The sequence below is a fragment of the Oncorhynchus mykiss genome, chromosome 17 (assembly GCF_013265735.2).
Source record: "Oncorhynchus mykiss isolate Arlee chromosome 17, USDA_OmykA_1.1, whole genome shotgun sequence".
Classification (NCBI taxonomy): domain Eukaryota; kingdom Metazoa; phylum Chordata; class Actinopteri; order Salmoniformes; family Salmonidae; genus Oncorhynchus; species Oncorhynchus mykiss.
Window position 1 is genome coordinate 53832421 of NC_048581.1, and position 22967 is coordinate 53855387.

General features: G+C 43.9%; 1 protein-coding gene across 5 annotated transcripts in view; it reads left to right on the plus strand.

Annotated features, from left to right (window-relative positions):
• LOC110493210 (SLIT-ROBO Rho GTPase-activating protein 3) overlaps positions 1-22967 on the plus strand; it is a 67119-nt gene that overhangs the window by 38403 nt on the left and 5749 nt on the right. The window contains exons 9-17 of one of the 5 annotated variants that reach the window (XM_036950127.1): positions 885-1082; positions 3205-3289; positions 15003-15030; positions 16399-16501; positions 18833-18893; positions 19223-19300; positions 19838-19972; positions 20142-20274; positions 22538-22765. In XM_036950127.1, the coding sequence (XP_036806022.1) occupies positions 885-1082; positions 3205-3289; positions 15003-15030; positions 16399-16501; positions 18833-18893; positions 19223-19300; positions 19838-19972; positions 20142-20274; positions 22538-22765 (1049 nt within the window). Of the gene's footprint in view, positions 1-884; positions 1083-3204; positions 3290-15002; positions 15031-16398; positions 17484-18832; positions 18894-19222; positions 19301-19837; positions 19973-20141; positions 20275-22537; positions 22766-22967 lie in introns of those variants that run through there. The other 4 variants (XM_036950128.1, XM_036950129.1, XM_036950130.1 and 1 more) reach the window with 4 other exon arrangements.

Here is a 22967-nt window from a genome sequence, read left to right on the forward strand (position 1 = left end):
ACACTATAATGAAGCGCGCGCGTACACACTCTCACACACACACACACACACAGTCCCTCCCTCTCACAAACATTCACACACACAATAATGCATTCACACACACTCTCTCTCACAAGCAAAGTGTAGCCCCTGGGATCGCCTCTCATCTAACAAGCGGGCAGGGGAGCCCCTACTTTATGAGGACTGTCACCCAAGCAGTGTTCATGCACAATACATCTTCTAAACTGACGAAGGTGTGGCCCTAGGGTTGACTCTCATCTTCCATCTCTTCCCCGTCGCCCACCAAACCAGGCAGGCAGCCAGGCCCTAGCAATGAGCACTACATCCAGGCCTCCAGCTTCAGAGCCTGTCTGCCTGCCTGCTGGCTTCATGCTGCTGCAGTGATTCAGACAGATGTGTGTAAAGGTCACCATATTTGTGCTATGCGTTCAGCTTATCTCCTATGAATATGGAGGTGCTCCCTCTGCTCAGTTCCTCTCCCTCTCACACAGACAGAACACCAGTTATCTTCCTAATTATCTTCACACGGTCACACACTCACACCAGAAAACATGTCCCCTACCGGGCTGACTGAACTTTACATTATATATTATGCAAGCGGTTGTAGGATGTAGTACTGTGATCAAGATGGTGTCTGCAGAAGTCATACTAGTGTAGATGTGGGACATTTTGTTTTTTAATTTTACATTTAGCTCTTAAAGGAAAAATCGACTCAAACTATCTTTTGGTATTTGTTTCATTAGTCCACTGTTGATACAGTCCCATACAGATTTAAGAGCATTATACAATTCCAATTGAAGTCTCATTGTGTGCAAGGAAAACACTGTGAATATTGATGTTGTGACACCGTTTAATAATGACTCTTCCCTTTTTGTATTTCTTAGGTAAGAAAGACCCTGGATGCCACCATGCAGACGCTACAGGACATGCTGACGGTCGAGGACTTTGATGTGTCTGAGGCTTTCCAGCACAGCCAGTCTACTGAGTCGGTCAAGTCTGCCTCGTCCGACTCCTACATGAGCAAGGTCAACGTTGCTAAGAGACGAGCCAACCAGCAGGAGACGGAGGGCTTCTACTTCACTGTGAGTGGCTCTGATAAGTCACTTGACTTAAGACTTCACTGTGATTGGCTTTGACAACTAACTACGCTTACAAAGCATTTTTTCTTCTCATTTGTATGAATGTTTCCTGGTACAGTACCTTGCAAAAGTTTTCATCCCCCTTGGCGTTTTTTGTATTTTGTTTAAATAGATTTTTATTTGGATTTCATGTAATGGACATACACAAAATAGTCCAAATTGGTGAAGTGAAATGAAAAAAAATGGAAAAAACCGGAAATGAGGTGCGCGCATGTGTATTCACCCCCTTTGCTATGTATATGTATTCACCCCCTTTGCCCCTAAATAAGATGCAACCAATTACCTTCCGAAGTCACATAATTAGTTATATAAAGTCCATCTGTGTGCAATCTGTTTGTCACATGATCTGTCACATGATCTCAGTATATATACACTTGTTCTGAAAGGCCTCAGAGTCTGCAACACCACCAAGCAAGGGGCAATACCAAGCAAGCGGCACCATGAAGACCAAGGAGCTCTCCAAACAGGTCAGGGACAAAGTTGTGGAGAAGTACAGATCAGGGTTGGGTTATAAAAAAAATATCATAAACTTTGAATGTCCCACGGAGCACCATTAAATCCATTATTAAAACATGGAAAGAATATGGCAACACCACAAACCTGCCAAGAGTGGGCCGCCCACCAGAACTCACAGACCAGGCAAGGAGGGCATTAATCAGAGAGGCAACAAAGAGACCAAAGATAACCCTGAAGGAGCTGCAAAGCTCCACAGCTGAGATTGGAGTATCTGTCCATAGGACCACTTTAAGCCGTACACTCCACAGAGCTGGGCTTTACGGAAGAGTGGCCAGAAAAAAGCAAGCAAACACTTTTGGTGTTTGCCAAAAGGCATGTGGGAGACTCCCCAAACATATGGAAGAAAGTACTCTGGTCAGATAAGACTAAAATGTAGCTTTTCTGGCCATCAAGGAAAACCCTATGTCTGGCGCAAACCCAACACCTTGCATCACCCCGAGAACACCATCCCATGCTGTGGGGATGTTTTTCATCGGCAGGGACTGGGAAACTGGTCAGAATTGAAACCATGATGGATGGCGCTAAATACATGGAAATTCTTGAGGGAAACCTGTTTCAGTCATCCAGAGATTTGAGACTAGGACGGAGATTCACCTTCCAGCAGGACAATGACCCTAAGCATACTGATAAAGCAACACTCAGGTGGTTCAAGGGGAAACATTTAAATGTCTTGGAATGGCCTAGTCAAAGCCCAGACCTCAATCCAATTCAGAATCTGTGGTATGACTTAGTTTGTTGTACACCAGTGGAACTCATCCAACTTGAAAGTGCTGGAGCAGTTTTGCTTTGAAGAATGGGAAAAAAATCCCAGTGGCTAGATGTGCCAAGCTTATAGAGACATACCCCAAGAGACTTGCATTTGTAATTGTGTCAATGTAGGTATGTGTGAGGTAGGTATGTAGGTATGTGATGGCAGGGAGCTCAGCCCAGCTTGGCCCCAGAACATTGTCATCATGGGTTCAATTCCCACAGGGATCACATAAGTTACTTTACAAAAAGTATAATAGTGTCATACATTATTATTATTGTATTAACACAACTTACAGTGCATTAGAAATGCTTTTTTCATCTTTCTTAATTAATTACATACTGATATTAGAGTACTTATGCTACTCAAGTTTAGTGACTTTCTCCAGTGTTCATCATTATGCAGCGTTATGCCCTGTGGAATTCAGACAGGCAACCATCTGGTTGTGAATTCATTTGACTGGTATTATCGTCAGGCTTTGCTGATACAAGTCATGCAAATTAAATATGAAATTAACCTTTGCTGTAATGCAGCACTGACTGTAGCCTACAGTTGCAAGTGTGGTCCTGTGTGACTCAGTTTGTAAGAGTGTGGCATTAGCTAGGATTGCCACGGTCGCAGGTTCAATTCCTGCAAGGATTACATATTAAACATTAATTCACTTACTGTACTACTTACTATAAATTGCTTTGGATAAAAGTGTCCCCTAAATGTCATATTACACATTGTAAAATTATTTTCTCTCTCTCTCTCTCTCTTTCTCTCTCTCTTTGCATTCTCTGTCTCTCTCTGCCTGTATAGAAATTTAAAGAGTACCTGAATGGCAGCAACCTTATAGTTAAACTACAGGCCAAGCATGATCTACTGAAGCAGACGCTAGGAGAAGGTGAGAACAACTCTCCTGTTACAATGTTGTTGTGCCACTTCTGGATCACAATGCCGTTCATTGGGCCTTCACCGCCCTTTTAAAGCGCTAGCAGCAGCTTGCCAGTCATCTTATGGAGCAAACATTGTTGTTTTATTAAATAAACTTAACTGCAATCAGCTACCAGTAAGAGAACCATATTGTATACACTCCCCTACGTATTTATTTGGACAGTGAGCTAAAACTTAACATTTTGGTCTATACTCCAGCATTTTGGATTTGAGATCAAATGTTTAATATGAGGCAACAGTACAGAATGTCACCTTTTTTTTGAGGGTATTTTCATATCTGTTTTACTGTTTAGAAATGAAAGCATTTTATGTATCTTGTTCTCCCATTTGAAGGTGTCATAAGTATTTGGACAAGTTCAATCATATGATAATGAATTAAATGGTTAATAATTATGACTGACATGCTAACTTTTCACCATTACCAATAACATGAGAGGTTTTCATTTTATTAGGAGGGGAAGTTTATGATATTTATGCCTATTAACTTTCTCACTCATCAATATAAACGATTCAGTCATGATTATCCATAATCATGGTAGTATCCACAGTAATGTAGAAGTGCTCAGAAACATATATTCCTATTTACAATAAAAGTCACTCAAATGCAAATGTTATTTACCATTTATTTCTATTGGTCACAACATAATCTGAAACACAACCCCAACAAACTGCAAATGCCCCCAAAAGGTGTGTAGAGTCACAAGCTTGATGTAGTCATTGCATGCTAGAAATATTGGACCAAATACTAAATACTTTTGACACCTTTTAAGTTGATACAAGATACATAAAGTGCTTTCATTTCTAAACGGTGAAAGAAATGTGTATGAAAATACCCTCAAATAAAAGGTGAAATTCTGTACTGTCGCTTCATATAAAACATTTGATCTCAAATCCAAAATGCTGTGGTTTAGAGCCAAAATAAAAGTTTTATCCTATCTAACATTTAGGATTTGGCACATTTTTCAATATATAGTTGAACATAATATACTCTACGGGCATATCAAAGTTCCAGAGTGGGATCTCTGCTAATTCTTGGAAGTCCAACAAATATCGCTATCTAGTTGTAAATCACAGATGGCCTTGTATATTGTTGGCTTCCTTCAGCAATTCAGTATGTACTGTTTCAGTTTCAATGACTAAATATTTTTTTTGGGAAAATTGATGAATGTAGCTAACTAAGGCTGGGAATGCCAATACAATCAGACGAGCATGGGGAATGATCACAAGTCAGTCATAACGTGGCTAATATGCTAGCTTATCTATTTATGTAGATATTTATTTGGCAAGCTAAAACCAGAGAGCCTAACATTAGCTAGCTAGCCAACTGCTGGGAGGATGTTATGTCATTGGATGAGTGGGTGTGTGGTCGACTCCCCCCCCCCCCCCCCCATATAATTTTTCTCTGGCTACAGGTAGAGATGCAGGCAGGGCCGGGACCAGACCTAATCAATTGGACGGGCATTTCATTTCTATAGGCGGGCCCGTTTCCTTCACCGGACCCCCTGCGTGCACGCGCTTTCTCAAGTTTGTTTTATAATAAACAACCATTAAGACCCTAGGCAGCTTGAGGCTTACAATGTATCCGACCATTTCTATCGATCTGCGTGCCAGTTATAATTATTGTTATATGTGCATTTTTGTGGAACAGTTTTATTCCAATAATAACGTTTTCGTTTCTCAAAATGATTTTCACGTGGTTAATCATAAAAATCTGAATGAAAATTATACAAATCTAAAAGTTAAAACGCAACTAATGCAAGAGCACCAGCCTTTGCCATATGGACACATTGATACACCGTGTTCCATTGGACGCAAAAAAATTGCACTTGGAACTCAGAGAGAGCCTGCCTATAGGCCAGTGGTCCCCAACCGGTCGATCGCGATCGATCGCATTCCTAGTCGGTCACCAAGAGTTTCTGTATTAAAAAATTTAAAAAAGAACATAAATCCTTGCGTTCCTGTTTTTTGTATTTGTTTCATTGTGTTGCCGGTAGATGCACTTGATTCTGCAGCCCTAGCGCCAGGTAAGGCAAAACGTTCCCATTTTGAACCATTTCATGTGTCTGAAGTTAGAACTCCACCTTCCTGACAAGCCCAGAGAGCAAATCAAGTGCACATATAGTCCTACCGCTGTCCAATCGGATAGCTCAGATCACCGTGTCTGCACAGTTTCCTCGAGCCATAGGCTGGAAAAAGAAGCCTTGAACGCACAGCAAAGTTGATACTGAGATTTCAAAACTAGAGAGAGACAATTGAGTGAGACTCTCTCCATGACTAGAGAGAGACAATTGAGTGAGACTCTCTCCATGACTAGAGAGAGACAATTGAGTGAGACTCTCTCCATGACTAGAGAGAGACTCAATGAATGTAGCAAAGAGCTGCTGCAAAGAGCTGCTGTTTTTATGTGCAAGTTCCTGTTTGTTGTTATTCCGTACTGTTAACACTTTTTTATAAGCCATAAAATATGCGTTCTCCTTACTTCCACATGTTACAACCAGCACTGCAGCTGCTATGAATGAGTATAGCAAAGTGCTCCAATAATTTTACTTTATTATTAGCGTCTTGTATCTTTTTAATATTCAGGAATACTTCATAGGAGTAACAGCATGGTTTGCTGCATTAGGCAGAAATAATGCAGTGCGACTTGAGTTTCAGCTGGAAGACTGTCCCCTTTTCTCAGCGGAGGGAAGGAGGGCGGAGGACGGTGAGTCGGGTGAGAGGAGGGAAGGAGGGCGGGGGACAGTGAGTCGGGTGAGAGGAGGGAAGGAGGGCGGGGGACGGTGAGTCGGGTGAGAGGAGGGAAGGAGGGCGGGGGACGGTGAGTCGGGTGAGAGGAGGGAAGGAGGGCGGGGGACAGTGAGTCGGGTGAGAGGAGGGCGGGGGACGGTGAGTCGGGTGAGAGGAGGGAAGGAGGGCGGGGGACGGTGAGTCGGGTGAGAGGAGGGAAGGAGGGCGGGGGACGGTGAGTCGGGTGAGAGGAGGGAAGGAGGGCGGGGGACGGTGAGTCGGGTGAGAGGAGGGAAGGAGGGCGGGGGACGGTGAGTCGGGTGAGAGGAGGGAAGGAGGGCGGGGGACGGTGAGTCGGGTGAGAGGAGGGAAGGAGGGCGGGGGACGGTGAGTCGGGTGAGAGGAGGGAAGGAGGGCGGGGGACGGTGAGTCGGGTGAGAGGAGGGAAGGAGGGCGGGGGACGGTGAGTCGGGTGAGAGGAGGGAAGGAGGGCGGGGGACGGTAAGGAGGGCGGGGGACGGTGAGTCGGGTGAGAGGAGGGAAGGAGGGCGGGGGACGGTGAGTCGGGTGAGAGGAGGGAAGGAGGGCGGGGGACGGTGAGTCGGGTGAGAGGAGGGAAGGAGGGCGGGGGACGGTGAGTCGGGTGAGAGGAGGGAAGGAGGGCGGGGGACGGTGAGTCGGGTGAGAGGAGGGCGGGGGACGGTGAGTCGGGCGAGAGGAGGGAAGGAGGGCGGGGGACGGTGAGTCGGGCGAGAGGAGGGAAGGAGGGCGGGGGACGGTGTGTCGGGCGAGAGGAGGGAAGGAGGGCGGGGGACGGTGAGTCGGGCGAGAGGAGGGAAGGAGGGCGGGGGACGGTGAGTCGGGTGAGAGGAGGGAAGGAGGGCGGGGGACGGTGAGTCGGGTGAGAGGAGGGAAGGAGGGCGGGGGACAGTGAGTCGGTGAGAGGAGGGAAGGAGGGCGGGGGACGGTGAGTCGGGTGAGAGGAGGGAAAGAGGGCGGGGGACGGTGAGAGGAGGGAAGGAGGGCGGGGGACGGTGAGTCGGGTGAGAGGAGGGCGGGGGACGGTGAGTCGGGCGAGAGGAGGGAAGGAGGGCGGGGGACGGTGAGTCGGGCGAGAGGAGGGAAGGAGGGCGGGGGACGGTGTGTCGGGCGAGAGGAGGGAAGGAGGGCGGGGGACGGTGAGTCGGGTGAGAGGAGGGAAGGAGGGCGGGGGACGGTGAGTCAGGTGAAAGGAGGGCGGGGGACGGTGAGTCGGGTGAGAGGAGGGAAGGAGGGCGGGGGACGGTGAGTCGGGTGAGAGGAGGGAAGGAGGGCGGGGGACGGTGAGTCGGGTGAGAGGAGGGAAGGAGGGCGGGGGACGGTGAGTCGGGTGAGAGGAGGGAAGGAGGGCGGGGGACGGTGAGTCGGGTGAGAGGAGGGAAGGAGGGCGGGGGACGGTGAGTCGGGTGAAAGGAGGGCGGGGGACGGTGAGTCGGGTGAGAGGAGGGAAGGAGGGCGGGGGACGGTGAGTCGGGTGAGAGGCAGCCTCACCGCTGCTCCCTCCCTCCCCCTCAGACTGACCATCAGATTCAGTCCAGTAAAAATAAGCACATTATTATGCTCACTTAGCTGTGCCTCCACAAGTAATACAACAAATTATCCTTTACGAGTGTGATCATAAACCGGAAAAAAAATTAAGTATAATTTCAAAATGGTCTGCGAAGAACAACATTTGTATGGCAATTCAAGCTTAGCCTATATGCAGTGATAATGTATTGGGCCTATAGCCTACTGTACAAACCTCATTGCTACACAACTGTTTTTAATTGGTCAATGTTACATAGGCTTATGTGTTTTAAGTCATGTTTAAAAAAAAAAAATCTGAGCGTTAGATCTCGGCTTGCATTTTGACTCAGTGATCTTTACTTACTCAGAAAAGGTTGACGACCACTGCTAAAGACCAATGCAGTAGTAGGCCTATAACTTCCATTGCCAACTAAGTAAAATACATAGACCTAAAGCCGAGCAAAATAAAAACAGTAGAAAATAACCTGATAAATTCAGGTTCTTTCAATCACATTAATATATATACTCCGCCTGTCTGCATCCCTTTATATCTGTCTTGACTTGAGCTATCGCTAGTGAAGTGCAACATTGTATCAACTCAGCAGTGTTCAGGCATGAACACTCCTAAATGATGGTTCTAAAATAATCCAAAACCTGTTTCTCACAAGTGTAACAGGTCGTGAACAATGCAAACAACGTTTCCACTCCGAGAGTGAGAACAGTAGATGACTGTAATAACCTTTATTTAACTTGGTAAGTCAGTTAAGAACAAATTCTTATTTACAATGAAGGCCTACCAAAAGGCAAAAGGCCTCATGCGGGGGACTGGGATGAAAAAATAAATAGAATATAAATATAGGACAAAACACTCACAACACTACATAAAGAGAGACCTAAGATGACAACATAGCAAGGCGACAACACAACTTGGTAGCAACACAACATGGTAGCAGCACAAAACATGGTACAAACATTATTGGGCACAGACAACAGCACAAAGGGGAAGAAGGTAGAGACAACAATACATCACACAAAGCAGCCACAACTGTCAGTAAGAGTGTCCATGAGTCTTTGAATGAAGAGATTGAGATAAAACTGTCTAGTTTGAGTGTTTGTTGCAGTCACTAGCTGCAGCGAACTGAAAAGAGGAGCGACCCAGGGATGTGTGTGCTTTGGGGACTTTTAACAGAATGTGACTGGCAGAACGAGTGTTGTATGTAGAGGATGAGGGCTGCAGTAGATATCTCAGATAGGGGGGAGTGAGGCCTAAGAGGGTTTTATAAATAAGCATCAACCAGTGGGTCTTGCGATGGGTATACAGAGATGACCAGTTTACAGAGGAGTATAGAGTGCAGTAATGTGTCCTTTTAGGAGCATTAGTGGCACATCTGATGGCCGAATGGTAAAGAACATCTAGACGCTCGAGAGCACCCTTACCTGCCGAACTATAAATGATGTCTCCGTAATCTAGCGTGGGTAGGATGGTCATCTGAATCAGGGTTAGTTTGGCAGCTGGGGTGAAAGAGGAGCAATTACGATACAGGAAACAAAGTCTAGATTTAACTTCAGCCTGCAGCTTTGATATGTGCTGAGAGAAGGACAGTGTACCGTCTAGCCATACACCCAAGTTCTTGTAATGAGGTGACTACCTCAAGCTCTAAACCCTCATAAGTAGCAATCACACCTGTGGGGAGAGGGGCATTCTTCTTACCAAGCCACATGACCTTTGTTTTGGAGGTGTTCAGAACAAGGTTAAGGGTAGAGAAAGCTTGTTGGACATTAAGAAAGCTTTGTTGTAGAGCATTTAACCTCTAGGGTATGTGGGATGCTAGCGTCCCACCTAGCCAACATCCAGTGAGATTGCAGAGCGCCAAATTCAAATAGAGAAATACTCATTATAAAAATTCAGAAAATATACAACTATTTTACATTGGTTTAAAGATTAACTTCTTGTGAATCCAACCACGGATTTTAAAAATGCTTTACGGCGAAAGCATACGTTACAATTATTTGAGAACGTAGCCCAGCAGACAAATCATTACAAACAGTAACCAGCCAAGTAGAAGTTACACAAGTCAGAAATAGAGATAAAATTAATCACTTACCTTTGATGATCTTCACATGTTTGCACTCAGAAGACATTCATTTATTCAATAAATGTTGCTTTTGTTCGATAGTCTCTTTATATCCGAAAACCTCCATTTTGTTCGCGTGTTTTCTTCAGTAATCCACAGGCTCAAACGCAGTCACAACAGGCAGACAAAAAATCCAAATTGTATCCGTAAAGTTCATAGAAACATGTCAAACAATGTTCATATTCAATCCTCAGTTTGTTTTTAGCCTAAATAATTGATAATATTTCAACCGGACAATAACGTTGTCAATATAAAAGGTAAACAAGAAAGGCACTCTCTCTGGTCGCACGCATGAAAAAGCTCTGTGACACGGCAGGGTCCACTCATTCAGACTGCTCTTACTCCCTAATTTTTAAGAATACAAGCCTAGTATACATCTAGTGGAAGGCATAGGAACTGCCATTTCAGTCCAAAGTCAATGGATACTGTAATGGCATTGAATAGAAAACTACAAAAATAGATCCTACTTCCTGAATGGATTTTTCTCATATTTTCGCCAGCCAAATCAGTTCTGTTATACTCACATACATTATTTTAACAGTTTTGGAAACTTTAGAGTGTTTTCTATCCAAATCTCCTAATTATATGCATATCCTATCTTCTGGGCCTGAGTAGAAGGCAGTTTAATTTGGGCATGCTTTTCATCCAAAATTCCAAATGCTGCCCGCTACCCTACAGAAGTTAACACAATATCCAGGGAGGGGCCAGCTTGAGTATAAGACTGTATCATCTGCATATAAATGGATGAGTGAGCTACCTACTGCCTGAGCTATGTTAATGTAATTTGAGAAGAGGGATCGAGCCATGGAGTACTCCCTTGGTGACGGGAAGTGGCTGAGACGGCAGATTTTCTGACGTTAATTAGCAAACCAGGCCAAAGTCCCCTCAGAGACACCAATACTCCTTAGCCAGCCTACAAGAATGGAATGGTCTACCGTATCATAAGCTTTGGCCAAGTCAATAAAAATAGCAGCACAATATTGCTTAGAATCAAGAGCAATGGTGACATCATTGAGGACTTTTAGGTTATGGATGTGTCACTGCAAACTTGAGGGGAAACCAGATTGCATACCCAAGATAATACTATAGACATCAAGAAAGCCAGTCAGTTGATTATTGACAAGTTTTTCCAACACTTTTGATTAACTTCTTGATGCACCCATCCCGTTAGCGGGATCATTTTCGTCAACATCCGCTGAATTGCAGAGCGCCAAATTCAAATGAAATTACTAAAAATATTTAATTTTCATGAAATCACAAGTGCAATATAGCAAAACACAGCTTAGCTTGTTGTCAATCCACCTGGCGTGTCAGATTTCAAAAAAGCCTTTCGGCGAAAGCATACCAAGCATTTATGTAAGGACGTCTCTCTCAGCAGACAAAACATTACAAACCACTAGCAGCAAAGTAGATTGGTCACGAAAGTCAGAAAAACAATCAAATGAATCACTTACCTTTGCTCTTCAGATGTTTGCACTCACACGACTCCCAGTTACACAATAAATGTTCCTTTTGTTCCATAAAGATTATTTTTATATCCAAAATACCTCCATTTGGTTGGCGCGTTATGTTCAGAAATCCACAGGCTCGAGCGGTCATTGCGGAGCAGACGAAAATTCCAAATAGTATCCATAAAGTTCGTGGAAACATGTCAACATTTTTTTAGAATCAATCCTCAGGTTGTTTTTACAATATATAATCGATAATATTTCAACCGGACAGTAGCTTCTTCAATAGCAGAGAGAAAGAAAATGGCTGCTCCACTCTGTTGCGCATGCAAAACTACTGGCACCCAGCCATCCCCTGACACGATGTGATCTTTCTCGCTAATTTTTCTAAATAAAGCCTGAAACTATGTCCAAAGACTGTTCAAACCATGTGTAAGCCATAGGAAAATGAATCTGGTTGATACCCCTTTAAATGGAGGCAAGGCTTGCAATGGAACATGGTGCTTTCAAAATAGAAGCCACTTCCTGGTTGGATTTTCCTCATGTTTTCACCTGCAATATCAGTTCTGTTATACTCACAGACAATATTTTGACAGTTTTGGAAACTTTAGAGTGTTTTCTATTCTAATCTGACAATTATATGCATATTATAGATTCTGGGCTGAGAAATTGGCAGTTTCATTTGGGGAAGTTTTTCATCCAAACATCAAAATACTGCCCTCTACACTCAACAGGTTAACGGGGCAAAATAGAAATAGGCCTATAACAGTTAGGATCAGCTTGATCTCCCCTTTTAAATAAAGGATGAACTGTGGCTGCCTTCCAAGCAATTGGAACATCCCCAGAAAGGAGAGACAGGCTTGGTGATGATAGGGGAAGCAACCTTAAAGAAGAAAGGGTCTAAACCATCTGACCCAGATTATTTTTTGGGTTCAAGTTTAAGGTGCTCCTTTAGCAACTCGGACTCAGTGACTGTCTGCAGGGAGAAACTTGGCATCGGGGCAGGGGAAAAAGAGCGAGAAGCTTCAGGGATAGTCGCATTAGAAGGGGTGGGAGATGAGGAATTATTGGACGGGCAAGGAGGCATGGCTGAGTCAAATAGGAATCCTGACTTCATGAAGTGGTGATTAGAGTTCAGCCACGTGCCAGTAACAATCACATCATCAACATTTAAGGGACATGCGCAGCTGTGAGGAGGAGGGTTTATTCTCCAGGTCTTTAACCATGTTCCACATCTTGGGGTTAGACCCACAGAGAGAGAACTGCTTCTTAAAGTAACTAACTTTGGCCTTCCTGACAGCCTGAGTGCACTTATTTCTCATTTGCCTGAACGAGAGCCAGTCAGCCTGAGTATGCGTGTGCCGAGCCTTTTGCCAAATGCAATTCTTGAGGTGGAGTAACTCTGCAAGATCACGGTTGAACCAGGGGCTGAACCTGTTTTTAATTCTATATAATGATAAGATGCTCATGTCTCACCCCTAACAATGCGAGTCACTGTCCCAAAGGCGGGAATGCAGGCGACAAGCTTAGGTCTGCATATTATGCCCGTAAAATTCAGGACAGATTCCTTCAGAGTCCTCTCGCTTAGCCTCTTCCTCTCTGCTGAAACTAGTGAGTGAAACAGCACCAGAAAAGTATGACATGTCATGCTCCCTTTTGTCCAGACAGCATCAGATACACGGTCTACACATATGGCGACAGAGGGACGCTGTTTCGCTCGATCGGATTCTTGATCTGAGATTGAGGCGTCTTTTATGACGGCGCGCATCTTGGTCAAATAAATTAGCAATATTTCTATATTTTATTTGGACGGGAACGGAGGTACGGTAGGGCGGGCCAGGTCCCCTAGGGCTCTCACTTAACGCTGGCCATGGATGCAGGTGTCATTTGGTTAGTTAGCAAGAAATGTGAGTCACTTTGCTTGCTAGCTATGCTGAACTTGAACTGTTAACCGCAGTTAGCATATCTCCTTAGTTTTCAATCAAATGTTTTTGTCATCGATCAAATGGGCGTGCAGGGAGGAAAGTTCCCATCCAGTTGTCAAAACGTGTGTTGGGACAAGCATGCATTGGCAGGCAAGCTGCAGAAGGGCAAGCAGGCTGCTATTCCCCATCGTTTATCAGTGCAATTTTGACGGCCAACTACAAGGTGAAAAAGGTTTGACATGGTTTATCTACTGTTCCCCCGAATTTAGCTCATCTCGATTTGGCTAGCATTAGTTGTTGATCTTGTTGTTTTTGATGTGCATATATGATAGCCTACCTTTTTATGGTCGTTTGATCAATAGGACTGTAACGTTCCCAAATGTAAGAGGACTCCTGTGGTATTTACATATTTGCAGAAATCCATTCAGGTGTATATTGTGGCTTTTGGAGAATGCTTTCTATTGATCTAAAGTCCCACTGTTGCTACTGCCTGTAAACACAGTCCAGTTCAAAATGAATGATGGCAGGCCCATGCGGCAAATCGCTTATTTGCATATATGTATATATACACTATATATGCTATATATATATATATATATATACTATATATATGTATATATATACTGTAGCTCTGATTGGCTATGGCGCACCGGCTTGTATTTACTACAGTGTCTCTCAATTGTAAAAACGCATGGCTGCTTTCACACTGTTTATTGCTATAGAACTTTCACAAATGCCTTACTCTTATTTAATTCCCAAACATTCTATGAATATATGAAAACGAGAAAATGAGCATATGTAAGTACTCGCTTTATAAGATTTAATGTCGCTAAAACGCTGTCATTTCCACTTTATAGGAGGCTTGGGTGAAGTCAATGTCACAAATGTTCCTACTTCAATGAATTATTTCTCAATTATGCTTTAAGATACACATATCAAATATATGTCAACAATCCTTTCTCAGAAGGACCTTTCTATGAATTCAATTTCGTTATTTCTAAATCCTGTTTCGTGAGGAATCACCCATGTCCTATGTTTTTTTTAAATACAATTTTACAAGAAGCTCATATGATACCCCATAAGCAGCCAAACCGCTGGCTCCAGTATTTCCAGGATTTAGTTGTGTTTGGTCAAATAGACAGACAGAAGACCGACAGAGTGCTTGTTGCTGGAAGCTGCTTTATTTCACACGAGCCCTGAAATCAACAATACGAGTCTCTGATCACAGAGTGTTATCATGCTATGGGATATCATGTCATCTTGTATTCTTGTTACTTAACCTTGTTGCAAACCCCCCTGTTTCCTGGGATAACTAGATGAACAAAACCGGACTGTAAGTGATTCAGTAATTCAGCAAAAAATGTTTGATTTAGAGAAATCTGTTCCCAAGTATTCCTATAAATAAATAAAAAGGAGATGTGATCATGTCAAAGTAATCAAGGTATGAATTTGTTCCCCCCCCCCCCCCCCCCCAAAAAAAACACTGCCTTCCTCACACTTCCCTCCTCCCCGTTGCCCCTGGATACGCTAGCTTCCATTGACATTCTGCTCTGAGCTGGCAGGGTCCGCCCCCTCCGTCTCTCTGTCTATGGTTTCTAGGGCGACCACTGAATGGCCGCTGCCTGACTGAGTCAGAGAGGCGGTCATGGCACCCGCACTGTTGAGCCCGTTTGAATAGGTGCCCGTTTCCTCATCCCTCTGCCCAATCTGCCAGCTCTGTAGACAACCAGGTCTGGCTCCAAATGCACTCAACCTTGCCATTAATGCGTTGTTTTTTTCTTTCTCTCAGAGACACATGCACGCAAGCGCGTGCAGACACACACTCATTTTCTCTCTCTTGCTCCCTCTCTTCTGCTCTCCCTTTATCCATTCCTTTCTTTTAGGAGAAAGGGCTGAATATGGAACAACAAGGTAAGAAAAGAGGTTCAAAAGAGGAGGAAGGAAAGTGTGTCAAACACTTCCTGTGTTCCTGGAAGTGGCAGAGATGACGTCATGTTTAAATGAAAAGCAGTTTGGTCCCGAGGCTCTCTGATAAGTCAGGGGTGGGATTCCAAATAGGGAGAGCGGACGTTTGTCTGGTGATTTAATTAATCAACTTCTGCGCAAACTCGAGTGTACAATGAAGCAGTCATGGGTAGATGAGCTGGCTGTAAGACCATCTGTCACCCATCAGTCACTACGGTGGTCATACGGAGCCTTGTTAAACACTACAATATAGCACAGGCATCTGGTAAACAGAGCACTGCTGTATATTAAGCGCAGACATGACTTAGTCTTACATCAGTGAGTTGAGAAGAAGGAACAGTAGCGCAGCAGTCCAGAGTTAAGAGACATTAAGATTTGATATCTCCTCTCAGCTCCCATGCCTATTACACTATTTAAATGTCATTCTATGTCAGTCTCACATTAATCATGTGCTTTGACTGTAATCATGTTTTTATGAACTGATTTGTTTGACTAGTGGCCCAGAGTCATTAGTCGGGTTATTGAGGGTTTAGCTGAAACAGTTGGGATGATAGTGTAAGCATACGTCCTCTGTGACTGCACTTGTGTGTTAAAATAATGTTTTGTACTGGTTTGTACTGCAACAAGAGGAGAAAGAATAGGACATGCAAAGCTATCCAGAGCTATCCAAGCATGCATACACTGAGTGTACAAAACATTAGGAACATCTGCTCTTTCCATTACATTGACTGACCAGGTGAAAGCTATGATCTCTTATTGATTCCAACTGTTAAATCCACTTCAATCAGTGTAGATGAAGGGAATGAGCCAGGTTAGAGACGATTGGGACATGGATTATGTATATGTACCATTCAGAGGGTGAAAGGGCAAGACAAAATATTTAAGTGTCTTTGAACAGGGTATAGTAGTAGGTGCCAGGCGCACCGGTTTGAGTGTGTGAAGAACTGCAACGTTGCTGGGTTTTTCACACTCAACAGTTTTCCATGTGGATCAAGAATGGGAAGCATTGGATTCAACATGGGCCAGAATCCCTGTGGAATGCTTTCGACACCTTGTAGATTCCTTTCCCCGACGATTTGAGGCTGTTCTGAGGGCAAAGGGGGGTCCATCTCGATATTAGGAAAATATTCCTAATGTTTTGTACACTCAGTGCATATAGTGGCTCTATATATGGCACTGAATATATCTAGAAAAACATTGTCCCACTGACTATACAGTGTAAAATACATGTTTCAGTCCTTATTGTTTTATCGTAGTTTATGTGTATCTGCCCCCCCCCCCCCCCCCCCTCTCCTTAACCTCCTTCACCATCAGGCCCCCCACTCTTCCCCCTAAACCCGGGAGAATGCGGAAGCCTAGACCTCGCTCCATTTTTAATCATAAACTCTTTAATGGCAATATGGAGGCCTTCATCAAGGTACTGACTGCCCCTTATTTGGCCCCCATGTGGTCTCTCTGTGTGTAAGCTGTCTTTACTAACAGTTCTGGGGGTTCTACCTCCCTGTCCTGTCTTTGACTGCTTTTCTGTCTCACTTCAGCACAGCTCACTGACTTGCCCTTCCTTCATAGCCCTGTGCTGGGCACAACCGCTGTCTAAATAAATTGACTCAATGCCGAGACCCCTCTATTCAATCCTATAGGGAATTCTTGGACTGGACAGTCCATTGGCTTGACAGTTGGGAAAGGTAGTGTTTGTCTCTCTGGTCTGGAGAAGAGTACTCAATTCTACAAATCTTGGCTTTTGAGGTTGTTTAAGTACAGAACGTAGACAGACTCTGGTCATATAAGGTTTGGTTTTGACGTTCTTGCCCATGTTTTAGCACTTGAACTCTGGCCTCTAGATGTTAAACACATTTTGGCGAATGGCCATTTGGCCCAGCACTAAGCATGTCAGGCTATGAAAATAAACACACAAGGTCATATATCCTCTGTGTAAGCCAGGATCCAACACTAGCACAGACAGAAAGAGTGTGTACGGCACAGCAGTGGAGGCCCGTGGGGCTGTTAGTGTCAGACTGTCATGGTTCTATGGCCTTGCCTCCTAGCGTCTCCTCATAATCAATCGAATTGTCCCAGTCAACCTTGTTGTAAAAACTGAGCCACAGTCCCAGCATCCTACAACCCCCCCCTATTCTCCACCATAGCCACCCACCCTCATCCCACATGGCCTCCCCAAGCTTGGGTCTCCCCCGTCCTCTACCTCGCCCCATCTCCACAGCATTCGGGCTTTTCTCTCAGGCTTGAACTCTGACCTCTCTCTGGACGCACTTTTCCCCTGTGCTTCTCTAATCCTGTTGTGGTTCTTCTTGCCTCTCTTCCTCTCTGTTCTGTTCATCCTGCTGCTGCCACTGTTTTCTGCCTGCTCCAGGGGAAGACGGAATGCCCGCGCCCGCAGCCAGGTATTCTGACGTTCATCAGTAGCCTGGTTCCAGATCTGTTTGTGCTGTCTGCCAATGCCGATATGAGTTGGCAAGACGGCATCAACAGATCTAAGAATCAGGCTAGGGGTAAATGGGTTTGGGTTTAATGTGTAAACTAACTAACCAACATCTCTCTGCCTGCCTGGTAACTCTGTCCTTTGTCATCTGATAACCAATGAATGATGTACAGTCACTCGTGAAAGTCTACACACACAACTTGTACAGTCTTCACATTTTTCTGCCTTAAAATTAAATCTAAAAAGGAGAGGTTTTATTAATTAGGAAAATGTTCTAGAATTTTCTTTCACTTAGAAAATGTGGAGTAGGTTGTGTAGAGCTGTAGAAAATAGCATCTAATTTAATTCCTTTTTCGATTGAAATTTAAGGCAGCAAAATTTGAAGACTGCAAGGGGTGTGTAGACTTTCACTAGGCACTTAATATATGAATATATATAGTATGTATATGACTATATTGGTAACCTTGTGAGAAAACGGGGGGTATGGGAAGAACACCACAATCTCCTATTGCCTCTGCAGACCATATATGAATGTTCAGTCAGTTGAAAGTCTTTCAGCTAATATTTAAATAATGTAAATTACCTTATGTAATGGTTATATGATAATGTACTTATCCCTGGTAATTATTCATGCAGTTAATAAAATAATAACTCATTTTACACATAATTAAATAGAACACGATGATGATAGACTATCGATTTTTATTCAGTTGATGTACTTATGTTTGTCATGATTACACACGGAGTGTACAAAACATTAAGAACACCTGCTCTTTCCATTAGACTGACCAGGTGAATCCAGGTAAAGGCTATGATCCCATATTGATGTCACTTGTTAAATCCACTTCGATCAGTTTAGATGAAGCGGAGGAGAAAGGTTAAAGAAGGATTTTTAAGCCTTGAGACAATTGAGACATGGATTGTGTATGCGTGATATTTGAGGGTGAATGGGCAAGACAAAAAATGTAAGTCCCTTTGAATGGGGTATGGTAGTACATGCCAGGCGCACAGGTTTGTGTCAAGAACTGCATCGCTGCTGGGTTTTTCACGCTCAACAGTTTCCCGTATCCAGCCAACTTGACACAACGCACCCCTACCCCTGTCCTGACGAACTGAGGCTGTTCTGATGGCAAAATGGGGGGTTCCAACTCAATACAAGGAAGGTGTTCTTAATGTTTTGTATGCTCATTGTACATTAGTCATTGTCTGTGCACAGTCAGATAATGAATGTATTAATGTGCTGTGTTCACACTCATAACCTGTGGCGAGTCACCTTACCTCTCTCTACACCCCTGTATGCCTCTCTGTTAGGACTCAGGGCAGGCCATACCAGTGGTGGTTGAGAGCTGTGTACGCTACATCAATCTATATGGTAAGAGGAACACAGTAATGAATTGATAGATACTGTATGTAGTCCATAGATTTGAATATACTACAGTAAATGCTCCATTTTGGATCTCTGTGATGTAGTTTCTCATCTTGTAATTTTGAATATGGAAACTAGCATGTAGTGGACAGACTGAGATTATGTTACTAATGGTTGTTTAGGCTATGGACATATTACACTTTTTTGGTGAATATAAATGTTTCCATTTAGTTGTGTGTTTGTGTGTGTCTCTGTCTTTGTGTCTCTGTCTATGTGTCTGTGTTGCCAGATTTGTTTCCATCTAAGTGCTGACTTGGGTTTCTCTGCTCCAACAGGCCTTCAGCAGCAGGGCATATTCAGGATTCCCGGCTCACAGGTCGAAGTCAACGATATAAAAAATTCATTTGAGAGAGGTCGGTCCGAGCGAGGCCCCATATCCTGCTTGATCGTTTTTTTATTGCGTTTAGTCTGCCTCGGAATGCCACAGCCCCTCCCTCTAGGACCATAAAGTGCAGATGGATACATAGACAGCACATATGTCATGCGTGACACTGTAACGGACATGAAAAGCTAGTTTAGATGTATAGCAGCGGTAGCTACCACATTCTGAACAGAAATGCTAGTTGGGCGAAAATACTGTACTGACAAATATACAAATTTATCTTTGTTCTTTTTGTTGGCTAGCTAATGTGTGTCGTGGACTATCTAATATCTATCTATAGAGAAAGCCGAGACATTTTCCTAAGACTAGTTAATGAGGTGTTATATTGTATTACATGACGGCTGACAAGTGTTTTTACAAGCTTAATGCATTTCTTTAACAAAACATTCGGTTTACTAAGCAGAGATTAACTTTTTCACACAAGCATGACTTGGGTTATATAGATGAAAAAAAGTCACAGTTGAATATCCAGCAAGACAGCTTGTGACAGCTTGTGTGATGCCTCTAGGTGAGGACCCATTGGTGGATGATCAGAGTGACCATGACATCATGGCGGTGGCAGGGGTTCTGAAGCTGTACTTCAGGGGGTTGGAGACCCCACTGTTCCCCAAAGAACGCTTCCTCGACCTCATGTCTACCATCAGTAAGTATTACCATTGTACTGCTGATGTACAATGACCTCATAGCAACCATCAGTAAGGACTGGACTAGTGTACTCCACTGGGGCGGATGCGGGATTTAGAATTTTTTATTTTTTATTATTAATAATTGTTTGGATTGATATAGTAAATATGTTTACTATAGTAAAGTAGATATGCCCCTCTCCCTGTCTTTCTCAGAACTAGACTCTGGTGCAGAGAGAGCTCATCACCTTCAGCAGATCGTTGTAACTCTTTCTCGCCCCGTCATCATCGTCATGAGATACCTGTTTGCATTCCTCAACCAGTAAGTCCATATATCAGTTGCTAAGTCTATATATCAACCAGTAAGTCCATATATCAGTTGCTAAGTCTATATATCAACCAGTAAGTTACAACGGTGATGGAGCCAGAGAGGATGGCTGCCGTTTTATTGGCTCTTAACCAACCATGCTATTTTGTTAGTTTTTTCACATTGTTTGTAACTTATTTTCTACATAATGTTGCTGCTACCGTCTCTTATGACCGAAAAGAGCTTCTAGACATTAGAACAGCGATTACGCTTCTCGAATTGGACGCATAATTTTTCTTTAATGAGTCAGACGAGAAGGATATACTCCAAACACAAACAGGCCCTCATCCTGGAAAAAGAGACAGAGATTTTGCAGAAAGAGATCGGGATGCCTTGTGAGGATCAGGCGACCAGTGGCTAATCTGCCTTTGCCATCCGTACTGTTAGCCAACATTCAATTGCTGAAAAATGAATGGGACGAACTGAAAGCATGTATATCCTACCAACGGGACATTAAAAACTGTACTATCTTATGTTTCATGAGTCGTGGCTGAATGACAACATTAATAACATACAGCTGGCGGGTTATACACTATATCGGCAGGATAGAACAGCAGCCTCTGGTAAGACACGGGGCGGCGGCCTATGTATATTTGTAAACAACAACTGGTGCACGATATCTAAGGAAGTCTCGAGGATTTGCTCGCCTGATGTGACACAAGCCTACCAGTCGAGCTAAATTACTTCTATGCTCGCTTCGAGACAAGTAACACTGAAACATGCATGAGAGCATCAAATGTTCCAGACGACTGTGTGATCACGTTCTCCGCAGTCGATGTGAGTAAGACCTTTTAAACAGGTCAACATTCACAAGGCTGCAGGGCCAGACTGATTACCAGGAAGTGTACTCCGAGCATGCGCTGACCAACTGGCAAGTGTCTTCACTGACATTTTCAACCTCTCCCTGTCCGAGTCTGTAATACCAACATGTTTCAAGCAGACCACCATAGTCCCTGTGTCCCCAAGAACACTAAGGTAACCTGCCTAAATTACTACTGACCTGTAGCACTCACGTCTGTAGCCATGAAGTGCTTTGAAAGGCTGGTCAATGCTCAGATCAACACCATTGTCCCAGAAACCCTAGACCCACTCCAATTTGCATACCGCCCCAACAGATCCACAGATGATGCAATCTCTATTGCACTCCACACTGCCCTTTCACACCTGGACAAAAGGAGCACCTATGTGAGAATGCTATTGATTGACTACACCTCAGCGCTCAACACCATAGTGCCCACAAAGCTCATCACTAAGCTAAGGACCCTGGGACTAAACACCTCCCTCTGCAACTGGATCTTGGACTTCCTGATGGGGCCGCCCCCCCAGGTGGTAAGGGTAGGTAACAACACATCTGCCATGCTGTTCCTTAACACAGGAGCCCCTCAGGAGACTGAAAAGATTTGGCATGGGTCCTCAGATCCTCAAATGGTTTTGCAGCTGCACCATCGAGAGCATCCGGACAGGTTGTATCACTGCCTGGTATGGCAACAGCTCAGCCTCCAACTGCGAGGCACTACGGAGGGTAGTGCATATGGCCCAGTACATCACGGGGGTCAAGCTTCCTGCCATCCAGGACCTCTTACCGCACGGCAAGTGGTACCGGAGTGCCAAGTCTAGGTCCAAGAGGCTTCTAAACAGCTTCTACTCCCAAGCCATAAGACTCCTGAACATCTACTCAAATGGCTTCCCAGACTATTTGCATTGCCCCCCCCCCCTCTACGCTGCTGCTATTATCTATGCATAGTCACTTTAAAAACTCTACCTACATGTACGTATTACCTCAACATTGGTGCCCCCGCACATTGACTCTGTACCTGTAACCCCTGTATATATCCCCACTATTGTTATTTTACTGCTGCTCTTGAATTATTTGTTATTTTTATCACTTTTTTGGGGGGTATTTTCTTGAAACTACATGGTTGGTTAAGGGCTTGTAAGTAAGCATTTTACTGTAAGGTGTAACCTGTTGTATTCGGCGCATGTGACAAATAACAGGTGATTTGATCACCATAATAATGTTATATGTTTTAGGGAGAAAGAGGAGGGCAGTCCTCATTAAATGAGGAAAAATGAAAATAAACCGTATAAAAAAGAAAAAATGTTCAGTCAAAGTGTTGTCATTATAAAAACATGTGTTTATGAACAAACCCAATAAATATACCCATACTATATTATGGATAATTGTTTTGTTTGTTAAATCCCCATTGTTTCTCTACAGTCTATCCCAATACAGTGATGAGAACATGATGGATCCCTATAACCTGGCTACCTGCTTCGGCCCGACTCTGATGCCCATACCTGATGACCATGATCCTGTGGCCTGCCAGACGCACGTTAATGAGGTCATCAAGACCATCATCATCCACAACGAGGTCATCTTCCCGAGTCACCGTGAGCTGGACGGACCAGTCTATGAGAAGTGCATGGCTGGAGGAGAGGAGTACTGGTTAGTGATGTCATATTATTATGCGCCTTGGTTCTGATTGGATGGGAGAGAGGATGGAGAATAACCAATGGAGAAAAGGACGTAAGGTCACTGGATCCAGTTCTGCATTTCAAAAGACTTGACCGTCTTGTTGTTGTAGTTTAGCCCAAAGCACTACACTGTGTCGTTCTTTATCATTATCCAAATCTATGAATCAATGTAT